Source organism: Entelurus aequoreus, linkage group LG01 (genome assembly GCF_033978785.1).
Source record: "Entelurus aequoreus isolate RoL-2023_Sb linkage group LG01, RoL_Eaeq_v1.1, whole genome shotgun sequence".
Lineage (NCBI taxonomy): Eukaryota > Metazoa > Chordata > Actinopteri > Syngnathiformes > Syngnathidae > Entelurus > Entelurus aequoreus.
Genome location: NC_084731.1, coordinates 19,414,031 through 19,435,750, shown reverse-complemented (window position 1 = coordinate 19,435,750; position 21,720 = coordinate 19,414,031). Strand labels below are relative to the sequence as shown.

General features: G+C 40.9%; 1 protein-coding gene across 1 annotated transcript in view; it reads left to right on the top strand.

The window, feature by feature from the left end:
- wnt4 (wingless-type MMTV integration site family, member 4) overlaps positions 1-18,895 on the top strand; it is a 92,648-nt gene extending 73,753 nt beyond the window's left edge. The window contains exons 2-6 of the mRNA XM_062045303.1: positions 8,916-8,997; positions 12,640-12,793; positions 12,879-13,010; positions 13,384-13,526; positions 18,305-18,895. Of these exons, the coding sequence (XP_061901287.1) occupies positions 8,916-8,997; positions 12,640-12,793; positions 12,879-13,010; positions 13,384-13,526; positions 18,305-18,775 (982 nt within the window). The 3' untranslated portion in view covers positions 18,776-18,895. The remainder of the gene's footprint in view (positions 1-8,915; positions 8,998-12,639; positions 12,794-12,878; positions 13,011-13,383; positions 13,527-18,304) is intronic.
- Positions 18,896-21,720: the final 2,825 nt, after the last annotated feature.

Genomic DNA, 21,720 nt, shown 5'->3' with positions numbered 1-21,720 from the left:
CATTGTGACGCCGGTGAGAGAATTGTGAACGGGGGAATTCACAGACAAATTGTGGATTCAAGGGCCACCACGACATTGTTCGGGCATGTGGGTCTCTCCGACCCTGCGGGCAGACCACCCATCTGCCATTCTTTCCCGCCAGTTCGTTGTTTAGGTGCACTGTAAATGCGAAAAAAAAAAGTTTCCATCATGGTTTTGCGACACACTTCAATATTGAAACGTCTGAAAAACCACCTCATGTTTTAGCGATATGTTATAGGTTTCCACTATCAATTCCTTATTGCGAAATTTAGGCAATGGAAACGCAGCTAATGTCACCACGTCAATGGAAAAAAAAAAAAGTACTGGTATTTTTCAATGCCAGTATAGTACCTTTTTTACTTCATTAGTACCGCGGTATTTTATTAGTACCGGTATACCGTACAACCCTAGTAAAGCTGTTGAATAGCTACATTATTTATGATTATTGATAGATTATTATGTAAAAGTGATAAATCAACCCTCAAATGCAAAACTTCAATATTCCTTGAATAACTTGATAAATTATATAACTAATTCTCAAATTTAAAAAAAAAAAGAATATTTAAAGAAAATCTCAAAATTCACTGCCTTTTTTAAGTTGTGTATTTCCACCAAGAAAACATCATCCTGCCTGGAAATACATTAAATAAAAACATGTCCTGTGTTACAATAAAGGGTCATAATCAACTCTATGACTCTCTTACATTGTTTCCAATGTAAGTGTGAACGTTTTCTTGTTGTCCCAATACGACTTTTTCCCTTCCGATATATCAATATTGGGGTATTGACTCTTACCAATAATGATCACACTGCAAAAACTGAAATCTAAGTAAGATTAAATATCTCAAAGAAGGGTGAAATTTGCTTATTTTCTGACTGATAAAATAATTCTTCTCACTAAGCAGATTTTATGTTAGAGTGTTTTACTTGTTTTAAGGGTTTTGGTCCTAAATGATCTCAGTAAGATATTACAGCTTGTTGCTGAGATGTGATGACCTATATTGAGTAAAACATGCTTGAAACTAGAATATCAAGTGTTGCAAAGCTGTGTCATCAACACTCACAAGTATAAAACTACTTTTTTAAAGTAATCATTTCTTATTTCAAGCATGAAAAAAAAAAAAATCACAATTGTGTCTCATAATTAAAACGGATGACAGCCAAATGGACTTTGCTGTTTTATTTTCAATGAAACAAGAGAAAATACGTACTCATATAGTAGTACAGTTGGCACAGTACAGTAAACTGACAGTTAATATTTAAACATTTAACATTTCAAACTATTTTGAACAGAAATAGTTCATTCACATGAATTCTTCAAAATTACAATTACAATTTTTTTGGCCGGGGACCGGGCTGTATATATGCGCACTAATTGACTCAAAGAGCATGCACTTGGCGCGATTATGTCATGTTATCGATGGAAAAATGCATTTTTAGACCATATGATTTGCCTGAGCGGCTAGTAGACCCCGAGAGTAACAAGCGGTTGCCTTGTTGCCTTTCCATTAAGAACAATAAATTAGTTTTTAGTATAAGTTTGCTGGTTTCAAGAAATGTAACGCCTAGTGCATATCATTATGTCAAGATAATGGCACTAGCATTTACTTAATTTAGGAATATTTTTCAACATATTGAGCAAAAAGGTCTTTTTTTTTCCCCAAGAAAAGTTCACTTGTTATTAGTGAGAATATACTTATTTTAAAGGTATTTTTGGGTATATTGAAGTTAGCTAATTTTACTTGTTTTGGAAAGTCTTGATAAGCCAAATTTTCTTGTTCTATTGGCAGATAATTTTGCTTAGTTCAAATAAAATACCCCTAATTTTTGTATTTTTTAGGGACCGAGTCCCTCTGGGACAGAGGACCCTATTGTATTTCTAGCGTTCTATTATTATTATTATTATTATTATACCGCCGCCTCTTTGAGCTGTAATTTGACCCCCTTAACATGCTTCAAAATTCACCAATTTGGACACACACATCAGGCCTGGTGAAAATTGCGATCTAATCAAAAAACCAAACCCCAAAACTCAAAATTGCGCTCTAGCGCCCCCTAGGAAGAAAACACAGACAAAACTGCCTCTACCCCCCAGTAGGAATGTCGTAGAGACATGAAACAAAAACCTCTATGTAGGTCTCACTTAGACCTAGATTTCATACACTGACAACCCCCAGCAAAAATCAACAGAAAGTTTGCAATTCCCCCTTCAAAACAAAAGTTGAGTAAACACAGTCGCCTTTTTTCAAACATTATCTGCTCTGAGCGCGTTTGTCGTGTCGGCTTCAAATTAGCACAGGAGAGAGATTGAACCCTTTTGATTAAAAGTTGATGAGAGTTTTCATTTTTCTTGTTTTTGAACACTGACTTTTCGCAGTGCAGATACAATTTCAGCACAAAGAGTACCTACTTTTCATTTTTTTGTCGTGTGGAATGTTTAAAAAAGGCTTGATCAAGTGAAAATAGTTGAACAGAAAATGATAGTAGGTATGAAAAACACTAATCTACAGTAGGTGATGTTGTATTTTGGCCTCATTCCTGTGACAATGCTGCGTGTGACTGAAGCACACGTGCCCATAGCCTACCATGTTCACCTTTTGGAAATGAATTCACTAAAATACAAGAACATATGTTAACGGGCTGTCAAGATTTTCACAAATAAATTGATTTTTTTCGCTAATATTGGACCAATATCCAATATCAATATCGGATCAGGACATCCCTACTTTAAATCCTCCCTGTCCTTAGTTCTTACAACTTAGTCACTCATCAGTGTATTGCATTCTCTTCCATCCGTGCGTTTAGGACTAGACCCAGTCAAGGTCATTGGCAATGTCTTGACAAAATCCCCCTTAAAGCCGTCGAGCATTATGAGAAACAGATATCGCCCTACATTTGACCACAAAAATGCCAGCTGTAGACTTGTTGGAGGTTACATTTTGCCAGTCATATCAAGACACAATCTTTGTCTAGTTGCAAACAATCACTTTAAAGATTGCTTTGGAAGAATTTCAGAGGAAGTCTCATCCAACTGTGAGGTCACCACCAAGGGGGGGGGGGGCTTTGGCGGGTACGGCTGAGATGACGTGGAGTGGCGGGGAGCAGGGTTATCACTGTGGTGAGTGGCGAATACGGTCATTGTCTGGTCGGGTAGACCGTGGCCTTCAAAGCGGCAGAGAGAGAGGACGATTATCTGGACTGTTGAGAGAATGAGATGAGAGGCTAACAGGAAGGAAGGAGGTGTTTGGCCCACCAGACCTCTTGAAGGATCATATGCGATATAAGGCCACCGAGTACAGTTGAACCTCTGAGGTCATCCACAAGCTGTCTGTTTGGATTCTTCGGGACCTTCCGATATAACAATATGTATCTACTATTCTACAGTTAAGAGAAAAATGAATTCAAGGGAGTAGAAATGGAAAGAAGTCCGAAAACTGAGTAATGTTTTACTAACCTAAAAGGACCCATAGCGTCCGAATGAAATATCACCAACAAATTATGTATGTATTTTCTGCTCCTGAAAATGAATGTGGCAGTCGTAGCTACCTGTACTTGGAACACCCCGTTTCCACCACCAGAGTCGATATGCCGTCCCCTCTTGGTGTGACATCATCTACAGAACTAGAGCCCATTTTCCTACTACGAACTAATGAAGCTGAACAATAGACTACTGACCGCATCTGAAGTAAACAAGCTACAACAACACCTGTGAAAGCCTTTGACAAAACTGCCAAAAAGAAGAAGGACTTAAAAGGGGTGAATCACAAGTTTGGATCCCCAGTGCTCTACGTTTGCTGGCAAGGTTAAAATGTCAATGCAAGAATCTGCCAACGTGTTTACAGTGGTCCAAGTTCCTCGATACAACAGGAGCACTGTGGTGTTTTTAGGAATTTTCTGCAAAAATGTTTGTCTGCCAAGTTTTGAACTGAACTCCAGGGCCGGTATTGTGTCATTCAAGGGTCGCATTTTGCCCCCGGGCCACCAGTTGAATAGCTCTGAGTTACACCTTTGCTTATTTTCGACATTAAGATATTGTAGTTTAAACATAACTGAGTATTTGCGTTTCGAAATAAAAGGAACATTTCTGAAAAATTTTATCAAATGAGGGAATAATATGCGATATGATGCCACCAAGTACAGTTGAACCTCTGAGGTCGGTTTGGATTTTTCGGGACCTTCAGATATCTCAATATGTACCTAATATTCTACAGTTAAGAGAAAAATGAAGTCGAGGGAGTAGAAATGGAAAGAAGTCCGAAAACTGAGTAATGTTTTACTAACCTAAAGGACCCATAGCGTCCGAATGAAATATCACCAACAAATTCTGTACGTATTTTCTGCTCCTGAAAATGAATGTGGCAGTCGTAGCTACCTGTACTTGGAACACCCCGTTTCCACCACCAGACTCGATATGGCATCCCCTCTTGGTGTGACATCATCTGCAGAACTAGAGCCCATTTTCCTACTACGAACTAATGAAGCTGAACAATAGACTACTGACCGCATCTGAAGTAAACAAGCTACAACAACACCTGTGAACGCCTTTGAAAAAACTCCAAAAAAGGAGAGGACTTAAATCACAAGTTTGGACCCCAGTGCTCTACGTTTGCTGGCAAGGTTAAAATGTCACTGCAAGAATCTGCCAATGTGTTCACAGTGGTCCAAGTTCCTCGATACAACAGGAGCACTGTGGTGTTTTTAGGAATTTTCTGCAAAAATGTTTGTCTGCCAAGTTTTGAACTGAACTCCAGGGCCGGTATGGTGTCATTCACGGGTCGCATTTCGCCCCCGGGCCGCCAGTTGAATTTGCTTATTTTCGAACCTATTGTAGTTTAAACATAACTGTCAGTATTTGCATTTAAAAGTAATAGGAACATTTTCGAAATGCTGCTTTTATTCTAAAGGCCTGGCTTTACCGACTACAGATACGCTGATACTTCCCCGGTGGTGCCTAGCGGACTGGAAGCTTTGCTGCTCTGGCTGTACTGATAGGATTTATTTTTTTTAAATTTAACTTAAAACAGTGGTAGTCAAAATAAGAGTGTTTGTTAAGGACAACAGGAGGATTGACAGGTGTCCAATCAAAAGGTTGAAATTTTAGCTGACGTTCTTTGGCAAATTCCAGTACTGGGGTCTGCTAGGGTTCTCCCTTCAGAAATGGTATTAAATGTCAGAATATTTCAGGTTGTGCTGTTGCAAACACTGTGGAATATAACACCCAAAATTGTTACAGTGTCCCTGCAAAGTGCTGTCAATGATCCCACTCTAATTCTCCCAGATTTGGATGTGTGCCACAGTTCCACTGAAACGCACACACGGGGGCTTTGCAGAGTTATGTGTGGTCTCGGGAACTCATAACCTAAGACCCATCAAATGGGCTCGAAAAACCTACAAGGGAAAACAATGTCCGCTCAAACAGAGTAATGGGATTTCATTTAATTAGTTTTTCTATCAGACTTACTCCAATTAGTCCTCATATCCTGATTACAGTAGGAAATCAAAGTATGAGTAATTTGAGATCCGAGCAGTCTTAAGGCTTGTTGTTATGCTTTAAATTTGCGAGCATAATTTGGGTTACGAGCCCATCCCGCCGTCGGTTAAAGTACAAAACCCAAAATCAGTGAAGTTGGCACGTTGTGTACTTCGTAAATAAAAACAGAATACAATGATTTCCAAATCCTTTTCAACTTACAACAACATAACTGCGATGTGGCCCTCAGTGAAAACGACTTTGACACCTCTGTCCTAAGGTGAGGTATCACAGTAAATGTATTTTTATTGTATTTTCTAAACGCTTTGGTAAGCAATAATCCACTTCTTATTGTCATTCTGTTATTGCGGCACTTGACCGGTTTCAGACTCAACAAGCGATCAAAACGACACATCAGGAGCGTTGTAGACGGTACACAATCAAGGCTCTGACCTCAAAGGGCGATTCAGTGAAAGCCTATTTCTGTAAACCACAGCTGGGCCTGGAGATATGGGAGTGAAGTGAGTCGGGGCAGGTGTGTGTGTGTGTGCTGGGGAGTCAGGGCATGGAGACCGATGTCATTCTCTCACACTTCCTGCATTGTGTGTGTTTGCGGTATATCTTCCTGACCTGTCTGGCCTGGAGGTGGTGTTTGTGATAAACCACTTTCCCTCCTCTCAGTGTACTCACTAGCAGTCCTTCACCCAAAACACATTCTCACAACGTCATGGGAACCAAAGCGCTGCATTAAGAGTGATGCACCAAAGGATTTAGACCGTGGTACCTCGGGTTTTAATCAGTTATTTGTTCTGAAAGGTCCGACAAATGGGATTCTTTCTACATTTTGCGAAATGATAAGCGGGGAAACAATTGTTATGGTCAGTGTTTGGCCATGAAATAACCAACACAGTATACAAAAATTAGGGCAAACTTTTCCCAAAAATTCTAGAAATGCAGTAGGCAGGAAAACCAAAGTCCCACACTATTACAAATGTTAACAACTCAGTTCTAAATTATTCTATGCTTTCTTCTGAGGTTTTAATCTTTTCTTTTCTATGGATGTTCTTATTCGTCCAGGTCATTGTATTCTCAAGGCATTCAATCGATCCCAACTGGACTGTTTGGTTTGTCTAGAGGACATTTTACCTCTCATCAAAGTAGATTAGAGTAGACTTACATTGGTCGGACTAGGTGTGACCGATCTAAGTCTAAGACTAGATCTGACCAGTCTAAGTCTAAGACTAGATCTGACCAATCAAAGTCTAAGACTAGATCTAGTGGCGGTATAGCTCGGTTTGGCCGTGCCAGCAACTTGAGGGTTCCAGGTTTGATCATCGCTTCTGCCATCCTAGTCACTGCCGTTGTGTCCTTGGGCAAGACACTTTACCCACCTGCTCCCAGTGCCACCCACACTGGTTTAAATGTAACTTAGATATTGGGTTTCACAATGTAAAGCGCTTTCTGAGTCACAAGAGAAAAGTGCTATATAAATATAATTCACTTCACTTCACTATCTGACCAATCTAAGTGTAAGTGTCACGTCGGGTTTCGCATTTTACTGCAAAGATCGCTCTTGCAGGATTCAGACAGAAACCAAGAAATCAAGTATCATAGAAATAGTCAACGTAACGTGTTGCATGAAGCAAATAAGACAGCCAGACAGTGTGGCGAAAAAAACAGGAATAAGTAGCTCTCTGATTAGTGCCCGGAAGCAGGTGAGCGTCCCGAACACTGATCAGAGGCAGGTGAAACTAATCAGCACCCATGGTAACCAAAAACACACAAACCTAAGGGTGCTGAAAACAGAACTGAGGGAGTCAAACTAACTGAACAAAACAAGACTACAGTAGATCTGACCACTTTAAGTCTCTAAGGCTAGATCTGACCAATTTAAGTCTAAGAATAGATCTGACCAATATAAGTCTGTAGTCTTGGACTTAGATTGGTGCTAGATCTGACCAATCTAAGTCTAACACTAAAGTAGATCTGACCAGTCTAAGTCCAAGACTAGATCTGACCAATCCAAGTCTAAGACCAGATCTGACCAATCTAAGTGTGTCACGTCGGGGTCGCATTTTACTGCGTGGATCGTTCTCCCAGGATGCAGACAGAAACCAAGAAATCAAGAATCATAGAAATAGTCAATGTGCTGTATGAAGCAAATAAGACAGCCAGACAGTGTGGCGAAAAAAGCAGGAATAAGTAGCTCTCTGATTAGTGCCCGGAAGCAGGTGAGTGTCCCGAACACTGATCAGAGGCAGGTGAAACTAATCAGCACCCATGGTAACCAAAAACACACAAACCTAAGGGTGCTGAAAACAGAACTGAGGGAGTCAAACTAACTGAACAAAACAAGACTACAGTAGAACTGACCAATTTAAGTCTAAGACTAAATCTGACCAATCCAAGGCTTTAGACTACAGTAGATCTGACCAATTTAAGTGTAAGGCTAGATCTGACCAATTTAAGTCTAAGAATAGATCTGACCAATCTAAGTCTAAGACTACAGTAGATCTGACCAATTTCAATCTAAGGCTAGATATGACTAATTTAAGTCTAAGAATAGATCTGACCAATCTAAGTCTAAGACTACAGTAGATCTGACCAATTTAAGTATAATGCTAGATCTGACCAATCTAAGTCTAAGACTAAAGTAGATCTGACCAGTCTAAGTCTAAGACTAGATCTGACCAATTTAAGTCTATGACTAGATCGGACCAATCTAGGTCTAGGACTACAGTAGACCTGACCAATTTAAGTCTAAGGCTAGATCTGAACAATTTAAGTCTAAGAATAGATCTGATCAATCTAAGTCTAAGACTACAGTAGATCTGACCAATTTAAGTCTAAGGCTAGATATGACTAATTTAAGTCTAAGAATAGATCTGACCAATCTAAGTCTAAGACTACAGTAGATCTGACCAATTTAAGTATAATGCTAGATCTGACCAATCTAAGTCTAAGACTAAAGTAGATCTGACCAGTCTAAGTCTAAGACTAGATCTGACCAATTTAAGTCTAAGACTAGATCGGACCAATCTAGGTCTAGGACTACAGTAGATCTGACCAATTTAAGTCTAAGGCTAGATCTGACCAATTTAAGTTTAAGACTAGATCTGACCAATCCAAGTGTATAAGCATGAACTGATGAAGCCTACTTGGATGAGAGGCCAAACGTCTTCAGAGACAAACCAAACAGTCCAGCTGCGATGGATTGAATGCCCTAAATATTTATATTTGACTTCTACAGATTGTGGTAGAAATGACCATGAATAATTTCGATTCTAAATTATTTTCTACTGCCACAGTACTTCATAGCTTGTGAGTCGGTCACTCACTTGTTTTGGTCTTCTTTGCCTCTCTTTATGTTCTTCCACCACATGTAAACATCAGATGCTTAACAGTCCATGTTCTGTCCTGTCAGGTACTTGGCCAAGCTGTCATCAGTGGGAAGCATCCGGGATGAAGAGACGTGCGAGAGGTTACGAGGCCTCATCCAGAGACAGGTGCGCTGCTGATTAAACGTTTTGCAAATAATAACCGATGCAAAATAAAAAAAAATTGCTGCAAAACACGTCCTAGTAGCCGGTCTACCGGAGGTGTGTGAGTCGTGAACGAGTCGTTCAAAAATGGGCAGTATTCACGAGTGGGCCGACTCGTCTCTGTTCATTGACTTACCCTTGTTATCCCTGGTTAAATCCAAATAAGGAAACTAGATAACATGTCACTAAATGTGCACCTAATACTCTAACTGCATTTGTACTAATGGGTTAGCTTTATTCCTTCCTGCCAAAGCTTTATGACACGCCCGACAAAACAAACAATTAACTTGCACGGGCCATTAATTTCACAGACTCACGTGCGCTTTTCAAAGACTCGATTTCACTGACAAACGGGTACTCGACTAAGACTCAAATGTCACGTCTGCTGGACAAAGACTCAAGTTTCAGTGACTCGTGCACTCGACAGACTTGAGTTGAACTGATTCCTGTGCTATTTTCAAAGATTCAATTTCATGACACTTGTACTTGACTAAGACTCGAGTCTCACGTCTGCTGGACAAAGGCTCAAGTTTCAGTGACTCGCGCACTCGACAGACTTGAGTTGAACTGATTCACGTGTGCTTTTCAGAGACTCCATTTCATTTCTCCACTAAGACTCGAGTCTCACGTCTGCTCAACAAAGACTCAAGTTTTACAGTTTCATGTGTACTGGACAGACTTGAGTTTCACTGATTCACGTGCGCTTTTCAAAGACTCAATATGCACTCGACAGACTTGAGTTGAACTGATTCACGTGTGCTTTTCAGACTCCATTTCACGATACGTGTACTCGACTAAACTCGAGTCTCACATCTGCCCGACAAAGACTTAAGTTTTACAGTTTCATGTGTACTGGACAGACTTGAGTTTCACTGATTCACGTGCGCTTTTCAAAGACTCGATATGCACTCGACAGACTTGAGTTGAACTGATTCCCGTGCGCTTTTCAAAGATTCCATTTCACGATACGTGTACTCGACTAAGACTCGAGTCTCACATCTGCTCGACAAACACTCAAGTTTTACAGTTTCATGTGTACTGGACAGACTTGAGTTTCACTGATTCACGTGCGCTTTTCAAAGACTTGATATGCACTCGACAGACCTGAGTTTCCGAGGATGTCGTTGTGGCTTGTGCAGCCCTTTGAGACACTAGTGATTTAGGGCTATATAAGTAAACTTTGATTGATTCATTCATTTAAGCCAGGACTTTGGGAAGGCCATTCTAAAACCTTAAAGGCGTACTGAAATGAGATTTTCTTATTGAAACGGGGATAGCAGATCCATTCTATGTGTCATACTTGATCATTTCGCGATATTGCCATATTTTTGCTGAAAGGATTTAGTAGAGAACATCGACGATAAAGTTCGCAACTTTTGGTCGCTGATAAAAAAGCCTTGCCTGTACCGGAAGTAGCGTGACGTCACAGGTTGAAGAGCTCCTCACATCTGCACATTGTTTTCAATCATGGACGCCAGCAGCGTGAGCGATTCGGACCGAGAAAGCGACGATTACCCCATTAATTTGAGCGAGGATGAAAGATTCGTGGATGAGGAAAGTGAGAGTGAAGGATTAGAGGGCAGTGGAAGCGATTCAGATAGGGAAGATGCTGTGAGAGGCGGGTGGGACCTGATATTCAGCTGGGAATGACTAAAACAGTAAATAAACACAAGACATATATATACTCTATTAACCACAACACAACCAGGCTTATATTTAATATGCCACAAATTAATCCGCATAACAAACACCTCCCCCCTCCCGTCCATATAACCCACCAATACAACTCAAACACCCGCACAACACACTTAATCCCACAGCCCAAAGTACCGTTCACTTCCGCAAAGTTCATACAGCACATATATTTCCCCAAAGTTACGTATGTGACATGCACATAGAGGCACGTACGGGCAAGCGATCAAATGTTTGGAAGAAAGCTGCATACTCACGGTAGCGCGTCTGCTATCCAACTCAGTCCTCCTGGTTGTGTTGCTGCAGCCAGCCGCTAATACACCGATCCCACCTACAGCTTTCTTCTTTGCTGTCTTCATTGTTCATTAAACAAATTGCAAAAGATTCACCAACACCGATGTCCAGAATACTGTCGAATTTTGCGATGAAAACAGACGCTGTTTGTATTGGGACACAGTGGTGTCCCAATACTTCCGCACAATCCGTGACGTCACGCGCAAACTTCATCATACCGAGACGTTTTCAGCCGGATATTTCCCGGGAAATTTAAAATGGCACTTTATAAGTTAACCCGGCCGTATTGGCATGTGTTGCAATGTTAAGATTTCATCATTGATATATAAACTATCAGACTGCGTGGTCGGTAGTAGTGGGTTTCAGTAGGCTTTTAATTCCAGCCCGATTTAGCCATTCCTTTGCCACTTTTGACGTGTGTTTGGGGTCCTGTTGGAACACCCAACTGCGCCCAAGACCCAACCTCCGGGCTGATGATTTTAGGTTGTCCTGAAGAATTTGGAGGTAATCCTCCTTTTTCATTGTCCCATTTACTCTCTGTAAAGCACCAGTTCCATTGGCAGCAAAATAGGCCCAGAACATAATACTACCACCACCATGCTTGACGGTAGGAATGGTATTCCTGGGATTAAAAGCCTTACCTTTTCTCCTCCAAACATATTGCTGGGTATTGTGGCCAAACAGCTCAATTTTTTGTTTCATCTGACATCACATGGACAAAGATAAGACTTTCTGGAGGAAAGGGTAGGCAATTATTGGAAGCTCAAGACAGCCATGACATTATGTTCTTTACAAGTAGGGATGACGTTCGAAACCGGTTCTCCCGGTTTTTCGATAAGAAAAGAACCGATTCCATGGACTCGAATCCCTTTTTGAGAACCGGTCCCCGTTATCGAGGCCACTATAGTAAAGAAAAAGAGTTGGTTCTTTATTCGAATCCCTGGGAACGAATCCCGTCTCACAGGAAATGCCCTTTGGGACATCACAGGAAATGATGTAGCTCAGTCTAATGACTGAGCTAAAAAGCAGACATGCTAATTTTTTGGAAGAAGAATTGTTGATTGATGACTATGGCTTTCTTAGTGTCATAGTGTGTGTAGTTGGTATGTTCCAATAGCAGCAGAAGTGCACTTTTTGGAGAGCTGTATTATTTTCAGTTTTGTGCCCAAGGGACTGATTTTATTTAACCTTATATTATTATTTATACACCGATAGTGATCACAGAGACAGGTTGTTTTTGTGTTACTGTATATATTTGTTTTTCTGAAAAATCCCACTTAATATACTTTGGGTAACAACAGTCAATATTTATTTATTTATTATGGATTCGATAAGAGAATCGGTTCGATAAGAGGATTCGATAATGGGCTCGAACTCGATAATTTCTTATCAAACATCATCCCTATTTACAAGTGTATGTAAACTTTTGACCACGACTGTACATGTGTTCATTCATAGTTGTGATGCCTTCAGTGACAATCTACAATGTAAATAGTCATGAAAATAAAGACAACGCATTGAATGAGAAGGTGTGACCTGTACTGTGTATATAATCAAGGTTGTATCAATGTCTTGTGCCCTCAACTTGACTTTATGTAAACCATGTGTTTGCCGCCGCAGGTTCAAATCTGTAAGCGCAGCGTGGAGGTGATGGACGCGGTGCGTCGGGGCGCCCAGCTGGCGATCGACGAGTGCCAGTTCCAGTTCCGCAACCGCCGGTGGAACTGTTCCACTCTGGAGACCATGCCTGTGTTCGGCAAGGTGGTCACCCAGGGTATGTTTGTCTACCTCAAACAGCCAGCACAATCACTTCTTCATCACACTCGTCTTCACTCTTTGCTTATGTGTGTGTGTGTTAGGCACCCGCGAGGCGGCCTTTGTGTATGCCATCTCAGCAGCCAGTGTGGCGTTCGCGGTCACACGGGCCTGCAGTAGCGGAGAGCTGGAAAAATGCGGCTGTGACCACAACGTGCATGGAGTCAGTCCAGAGGGTGCGTATCACCAGATCTCTTCTCCTGACAGACACCAGTCAGTACTCCAGTCTACTTTTTTTAAGGGAATGTTATCGTTGTTTACGTAACCGGACTGAAAAACACAACCTGGTAACTGAAAGGTGCTCGAAGTAAGCGGTGCTTGTGGGATTATCGTTATTATCACTGACTCAGACTGTGGTTGGTAAACTCGCAGCCAGGGAGCCAAACAATGAGACCTCTTATAAGTCAAATGCAAAGCTGCTGACTCGCGGCGAACGGTTTGCTGGTTCGACACTACGAGGATCACCTCAGACATTTCAGTGTTATTTGATATGGTGTTTTTGAACCCAAAAAAAATGCATATTAGAGCAATTCTAATATCTTGTCACAGGATTCCAGTGGTCGGGCTGCAGCGACAACATTGCTTACGGGGTGGCTTTTTCTCAGTCCTTCGTGGACGTGAGGGAGAGGAGTAAAGGCCAGTCCTCCAGTCGGGCCCTCATGAACTTACACAACAATGAGGCGGGAAGGAAGGTAACGCCACCTTGTCTTTATTGCATTGTCAGCATTTTTCATGTGTAGCAACCACGTCACGATGCCTTGAAATGGAACCTTTAATGATGATTGTAATCTACATTTAAAACTCTTCCTTGTGGTGTAGATTAGTGATTTTTCAAAAGTGGTAGGTGTACCACTAGTGCAGGGATGTCAAACTCGTTTTCATTGAGGGCCACATGGCAGTTATGGCTGCCATCAGAGGGCCGCTTGCAACAGTAAATAAAGTATGAATTCGCCTCTGGATTTCATTGTTAATTAGGGATGATGTTTGATAAGAAATTATCGAGTTCGAGCCCATTATCGAATCCTCTTATCGAACCGATTCCTTATCGATTCTCTTATCGAATCCAGATAGGTTGTTGTATATGGAAAAAAACACAATATTTGGTTTAACAAAAGCTCACTTTTATTTTATAAGAAAAAAATAAAATAAAATAAATAAATAAATATTGACTGTTACCCCCCTAAAAATAAATAAAAATAAAAATATTGACTGTTGTTACCCAAAGTATATTAAGTGGGATTTTTCAGAAAAACAAATATATACAGTAACACAAAAACAACCTGTCTCTGTGATCACTATAGGTGTATAAATAATAATATAGTGTTAAATAAAATCAGTCCCTTGGGCACAAAACTGAAAATAATACAGCTCTCCAAAAAGTGCACTTCTGCTGCTATTGGAACATACTAACTACACACACTATGACACTAAGAACACCACAGTCATCAATCAACAATTCTTCCCCCCTTACATGAGAGCGAAGCCTGGCAATAATTGCATATTGACTGTTCTGCCCACACTATACGTGTTGAGGTTATACAGCTTGGCAGACAGCTAACAAACAATCCAAAACAGATTAATCCATTTAGGCTCTTTATTGTTGTTGATCTTGCTTTGTCTTTTCCTATCTTTACTTTTGTCTTGCACTGGACTGTTTTTTTTTTTTTTAAACTGAAATACACACAATGACAAATGTATAAACTATGTGATTCAATTAACATACTGAAATGTAATACACAATATGTAAATATTAGCTTAACACAAATATACAGTACTATCATCAAACAAATACTTCTGAGTGTTGAAACTATTTCCGATGGTGGAAATACACCACTGGCAGCCATTTTAAGTCCTCAAAACATCCATTGAAACAGTGCACAAAAATCGTTTTTCAATAAACATCTTAGTATCAAACTTAAAGACTTTCCACCTTCATATTGAGTTAAGTTAAAGTTAAAGTACCAATGATTGTCACACACACACTAGGTGTGGTGAAATTTGTCCTCTGCATTTGACCCATCCCCTTGGGGAGCAGTGGGCAGCAGCGGCGCCGCGCCCGGGAATCATTTTGGTGATTTAACCCCCAATTCCAACCCTTGATGCTGAGTGCCAAGCAGGGAGGTAATGGGTCCCATTTTTATAGTCTTTGGTATGACTCGGCTGGGATTTGAACTCCAACCTAACAAGTTAAACAGTTTACTTACAGACTTATCTTTTCCAAGGCTTGTAAGAGCTAACACAACTTGTCTACTTCTCAATTATCTCAACCCGGAAGTGCTCAAACTAATGACGCGTAGTATTTTCATAACGCCACAAGGTGTCAGTAAGAGTCTACAATCAAATGGGCATAACATTGCAGGTCCCACAGGGCATTTCCTGTACGTGGGAAGGGATTCGTTCCCAGGGATTCGAATAAAGAACCAACTCTTTTTCTTTACTATAGTGGCCTCGATAACGGGAACCGGTTCTCAAAAAGGGATTCGAGTCCATGGAATCGGTTCTTTTCTTATCGAACAACCGGGAGAACCAATTTCGAACATCATCCCTATTATTAATGATATAAATTGTTTTAAGTAGACTGTCGATTTTACAGTAAAAACTTTACATTTACAAATTCTTACTGTAAAATATTGCAGGTTTTTTTTACAACATTTTACGGTAAATTCAACAGTACCGCTGTTTTTTTTTTAGGGGGTGGGGGGGGTTACGGAAAAAGCTGGCAGCTTAGTTGCCAGAATTTTTGTGTTAAATTTACATTGGTTTTTACAACATTATATTGTTAATGTAAAATCAGTACAAGTTATTTTTTACTTTGGCAACTTAGCTGCCAGTTTTTCTACCGTAAAAACAAATGTACCGTCTTTCCATTTACAGTAATATACCGTTAAAAACAACAACCGTAGATTTTACAGTCAAAAACTGGCAGCTCAGTCAACAGAAAAAAACAGTAGTATTTTTTTAAATTTACATTAATATCCTGTGAAGAACAAAGTACAATTTATTGTCATTTTTATTCATTTGATGGGTAGTTTGCTGTAAAGGTAAGTATTTTTTTTAAATTTTTATTCAGACAAAAATATGTTTGGAAAGTATGATAATATACTGTAATATTTGTTGCAATATTGGATACTATTAAAGTTTAAAAGGTATGCAATTTAAAGCAGTACATATATTTTTTCTGTCAAAATGAAAAAAATCAATTACATTTAGTGAGAAAATATTAAGTACTTAATTGATATATATCATTTCCAGGTGTTTGCGTGCTAGATAAAATAATGTGCACCAGTGGTATGTGAGCTCCATCTAGTGGTACGCCAAAGAATCACTTGATTAAAGTACAGTGTTTTATATTCCTATCGTCAATCACAGTGTGCCTGTTCAAACTGTGTGTAATGGTACAGTGGACAAAAATAAGAATGACACTTGTTAAATAAAACCTCTGCCTTGTTTTCAATGAATACTTAGGCCTACTATGCTACTGTATTTGAATGTTGCTCGTTATAATAGTATAATAGAGAGCCAAGTTTTTTTCTGAGGTGGTACTTGGTGAAAAAAGTTTGAGAACCACTGTTCTAGATTAGTGTTTCTTAACCAAAACAATATAAAAAATATCTGTTTTTTCAGCTGTGGGTCACAAACTTGTAATACACTTTTCCCCCACTTGTGGCAGTAATGACAGAAAAGTCTGGAGCCAAAGTCATAGATAAGTTTTTTAAGTGCAAAAATTATGACTAAAGTGGTAAAACTATATTCATTTGCAGGTCAATTTTATTGACTGTTTATCTAATAAACATACACAGTACAGGCCATAAGTTTGGACACACTTTCTCATTCAATGCGTTTTCTTTATTTTCATGACTACTTACATTGTAGATTGTCACTGAAGGCATCAAAACTATGAATGAACATGTGGAAAAAATGGTGAAATACCTGAAAACATGTTTTATGTTTTAGTGTCTTCAAAATAGCCACCCTTTGCTCTGATTACGGTTCTGCACACTCTTGGCATTCTCTCGATGAGCTTTAAGAGGTAGTCACCTGAAACGGTTTTCACTTCACAGGTGTGCTTGAAGCTCGTCGAGAGAATGCCAAGAGTGTGCAAAGCAGTAATAAGAGAACAGGGTGGCTATTTTGAAGAAACTAGAATATAAAACATTGTGGGTTTGAACACCAGAGTGTGGATCTTTGCTACTTGCAAGTTCTGCCAATTGGAGACTCTAAATTGGAATATCAAGGTGAGTGTTAATGATTGCTTGTCTTCGTGTGCTCGTAAAGTTACAAGTGGAGATGTCCGATAATGGCTTGAGGGGACGGGGGGCGGTGTTGAGGTGGGCGGAGTTTGGTGGTAGCGGGGGGTGTATATCGTAGCGTCCCGGAAGAGTTAGTGCTGCAAGGGGTTCTGGGTATTTGTTCTGTTGTGTTTATGTTGTGTTACGGTGCGGATGTTCTCCCGAAATGTGTTTGTCATTCTTGTTTGGTGTGGGTTCACAGTGTGGCGCATATTTGCAACAGTGTTAAAGTTGTTTCTACGGTCACCCTCAGTGTGACCTGTATGGCTGTTGACCAAGTATGCCTTGCATTCAGTCGTGAATGTGAAAAACCGTAGATATTATGTGACTGGGCCGGCACGCAAAGGAAGTGCCTTTAAGGTTTATTGGCGCTCTGTACTTCTCCCTACGTCCGTGTACACAGCGGCGTTTTAAAAAGTCATTAATTTACATTTTTGAAACAGATACCGATAATTATGAAACCGATATTGATAATTTCCGATATAACATTTTAAAGCATTTATCGGCTGATAATATCGACAGTCCGATATTATTGGTTTTCTCTAGTTTCTACAACTCAGATTTTTTTGTGATAGAGTGATTGGGGGCGGGGTTTGGTGGTAGCGGGGGGGTGTATATTGTAGCGTCCCGGAAGAGTTAGTGCTGCAAGGGGTTCTGGGTATTTGTTCTGTTGTGTTTATGTTGTGTTACGGTGCGGATGTTCTCCCGAAATGTGTCTGTCATTCTTGTTTGGTGTGGGTTCACAGCGTGGCGCATATTTGTAACAGTGTTAAAGTTGTTTATACGTCCACCCTCAGTGTGACCTGTACGGCTGTTGATCAAGTATGCATTGCATTCACTCATGTGTGTGTAAAAGCCGCATATATTATGTGACTGGGCCGGCACGCTGTTTGTATGGAGGAAAAGCGGACGTGACGACAGGTTGTAGAGGACGCTAAAGGCGGTGCCTTTAAGGCACACCCCCAATAATGTTGCCTGGGTGGAAATCGGGAGAATGGTTGCCCCGGTAGATTTTCGGGAGGGGCACTGAAATTCGGGAGTCTCCCGGGAAAATCGGGAGGTTGAAACCGATACCGATAATTTCCGATATTACTCTCCTGATGATGTGGTGCAGTTCTACAAGCAAAGTTGTGTTACTGTCTTCTGGATGCTTCTAATCGAGTTCTGTGTCATCCTTCCAGACCATCCTGGCTCACATGCGCGTGGAGTGTAAATGCCACGGCGTGTCGGGCTCGTGCGAGGTGAAGACCTGCTGGAAGGCCATGCCGCCCTTCCGCAAGGTGGGCAACATCATCAAGGAGAAGTTCGACGGCGCCACCGAGGTAGAGCAGCGCAAAATGGGCTCCGCCAAATTCCTGGTGCCTCGCAACTCCCAGTTCAAGCCCCACACGGATGAAGACCTGGTCTACTTGGAGCCCAGTCCGGACTTCTGCGACCGCGACCCGCGCACGCCGGGCATGCTGGGCACGGTGGGGCGGCAGTGCAACAGAACCTCAAAGGCCATAGACGGCTGCGAGCTGATGTGCTGCGGCCGCGGCTTCCAGACGCAGGAGGTGGAGGTGGTGGACAGGTGCAGCTGCAAGTTCCACTGGTGCTGTTACGTCAAATGCAAACAGTGCCGCAAAACCGTGGAGATGCACACTTGCCGGTGATGGCGCAACGGCCAGAGTGAGCACTGAGGACTGGATACCGCCAACCCTTCCACTAAACAGACCCGAGTCGCTGAGAGGACCACGGAGCATCCCATTTCCTCATCTCTTCTCCATTTAGAATGCATCGTTCACTTCCTCCCTTTTTTATAATGTTTAACTTATTTGCTGAGACTGAGGAGCTTATCTGGGATTGACTCAGAAGGAGGGGGGGGGTCGACGCATGGAGATAAGGAGGGATAAACAGCCCCCTGGATGGGTGGGGTTAAGAGATTTGGGTCTAGAGGAGAGCTCTGTCCTTGCTGCTGCTTCAACGATCCAATGGGAGTGCTCACGGACACAAAAGGAAAGACTGAACCAGTCACGGGTGGACCTTCTGTGTGCTTTCTGTGTAAATGGCTGCACTGAGCTTTATTAACAAAAACCCAAAAGCAGTGAAGTTGGCACGCTGTGTAATTCGTAAATAAAAACCGAATACAATGATTTCCAAATCCTTTTCAACTTATATTCAATTGAATAGACTGCAAAGACAAGATATTTAATGTTCGAACTGAGAAACTTAATTGTTTTTGCAAATAATCATTAACTTAGAATTCAAAAGTTGGCACTGGGGCATTTTTACCACTGTGTTACATGGCCTTTCCTTTTAACAACACTCAGTAAACGTTTGGGAACTGAGGAGACCCATTTTTGAAGCTTTTCAGGTGGAATTATTTCCCATTCTTGCTTGATGTACAGCTTAAATTGTTCAACAGTCCGGGGTCTCAGTTGTGCTTCATAATACACTACACATTTTCAATGGGAGACAGGTCTGGACTACCCGCACTCTTTTACTACGAAGCCACGCTGTTGTAACACGTGGCTTGGCATTGCCTTGCTGAAATAAGCAGGGGCGTACATGATAACGTTGCTTGAAAGGCAACATATGTTGCTCCAAAACCTGTATGTACCGTTCAGCATTAATGGTGCCTTCACAGATGTGTAAGTTACCCATGCCTTGGGCACTAATACACCCTCATACCATCACAGATGCTGACTTTTCAACTTTGCGCCTAGAACAATCCGGATGGTTCCTTTCCTCTTTGGTCCGTAGGACACAACGTCCACAGTTTTCCAAAAACAATTTGAAATGTGGACTCGTCAGACCACAGAACACTTTTCCACTTTGCGTCAGTCCATCTTAGATGAGCTCAGGCTCAGTGAAGTCAGCGGCATTTCTGGGTGTTGTTGATAAATGGCTTTCGCTTTGCATAGTAGAGTTTTAACTTGGACTTACGGATGTAGCGGCGTACTGTATTTACTGACAGTGATTTTCTGGAGTCTTCCTGAGTCCATGTGGTGATATCCTTTACACAATGATGTCACTTTTTGATGCAGTATAAACTGGAGGGATCAAAGGTCACTAATATCATCGCTTACGTGCAGTGATTTCTCCAGATTCTCTGAACCTTTTGATGATATTACAGATGCTGACTTTTGAACTTTGCGCCTAGAACAATCCGGGTTTGGTCCAAATGAGCTAATATTTGCAAAAAATAACTATGTTTTCCACTTCGAACGTTAAGTATCTTGTCTTTGCAGTCTATTCAATTGAATATAAGTTGAAAAGGATTTGCAAATCATTGTACTTTGTTTTTATTTACCATTTACACCACGTGCCAACTTCACTGGTTTTGGGGTTTTGTACATGCATAGGGAAATAATTCCGAGTGAAATCCACTATCAGCGCCTTCCTATGTCAACTCACAGCATGAGCACAAGTGATGGGCATCGGGCACAAACATACGACAACCTCATCATACTCAGATTAGCATCACCATCCGCACCACCAATAAAACACAGTAACCTAAACCTTGTTTCTAGTTGGGTTCAGTTTGTAACAAAACATTTTTTTTTTCCAATTCAATAACTAATGAAATCAATAAGGCTTGAAAGGGTGACGTAGTGAACGCAATGCATTGTGGGTTTTATGGGCGTCTGGGTAGCTGTCCTAAAGTTTTGTCCTTTTCTTTAGCAAGTTCAAAACATGCAGAAAAACGATTTAGTGGTGTTTATCTGAGACTGGGTTTTTGTAGCAGGCTGTTCACGTTAGCCAAGCTCGCTGCGGGCTACAAGTAAAGTACCGTATTTTTCGGACTATAATTTAATTTTCTAAAAAATCGACAGTGCACCTTATAACCCGTGCGCCTAATATACGGAATAATTCTGGTTGTGCTTACCGACCTCGAAGCTATTTTATTTGGTACATGGTGTAATGATAAGTGTGACCAGTAGATGGCAGTCACACATAAGAGATACGTGTAGACTGCAATATGACGCCAGTAAACATAACTAAAACTTTAAGAACATTACACACGGCACTCAAAAATCTGTCAAAATGTTTTAGTATGACTTTGAAGCCGCACCGCTCGATGGATTGTCGGCCCATTATTATGGTGCGTGTATAAGGACCGCAAAATGGCACCCATTAGCAGACATATTATCTGCCGTTTTGTTTCACAATATTATGCAAAACCAACTTTTGTTACCTTATGGTACTTGCTGATCTGTATTTGAGATCTGCATAAGTCCTGAAAATTAGCGCACGTCCGCCTTTGTAGTCTGTGCCGATGCCGTAGCCGATAAGCTTCTTCTTTTTGTCTATCTACTTGTTATGTGACGTTCATCCTCCGCTGTTGCCATTTCTCATATAAAGTAGTGTAAAGTTCTTACTTACATCTGTCAGTGAACCCGCCATGAAAGCGCTAAAACATACCGGTGTAGTGAGTTTACATTATTCACCCAAGGAACTTTAGTTATTAGAGGGGTTCCGGTCGGACGTTTTTTACAGATGATCTGTAAAAAATAATCTATGCAACATTTTGACCAAAGAACCACCATGACATGTTATGTAGACCACAAGGAAGTGTTTTACATTTAGAAAAAAATATATATAATATGACCACTTT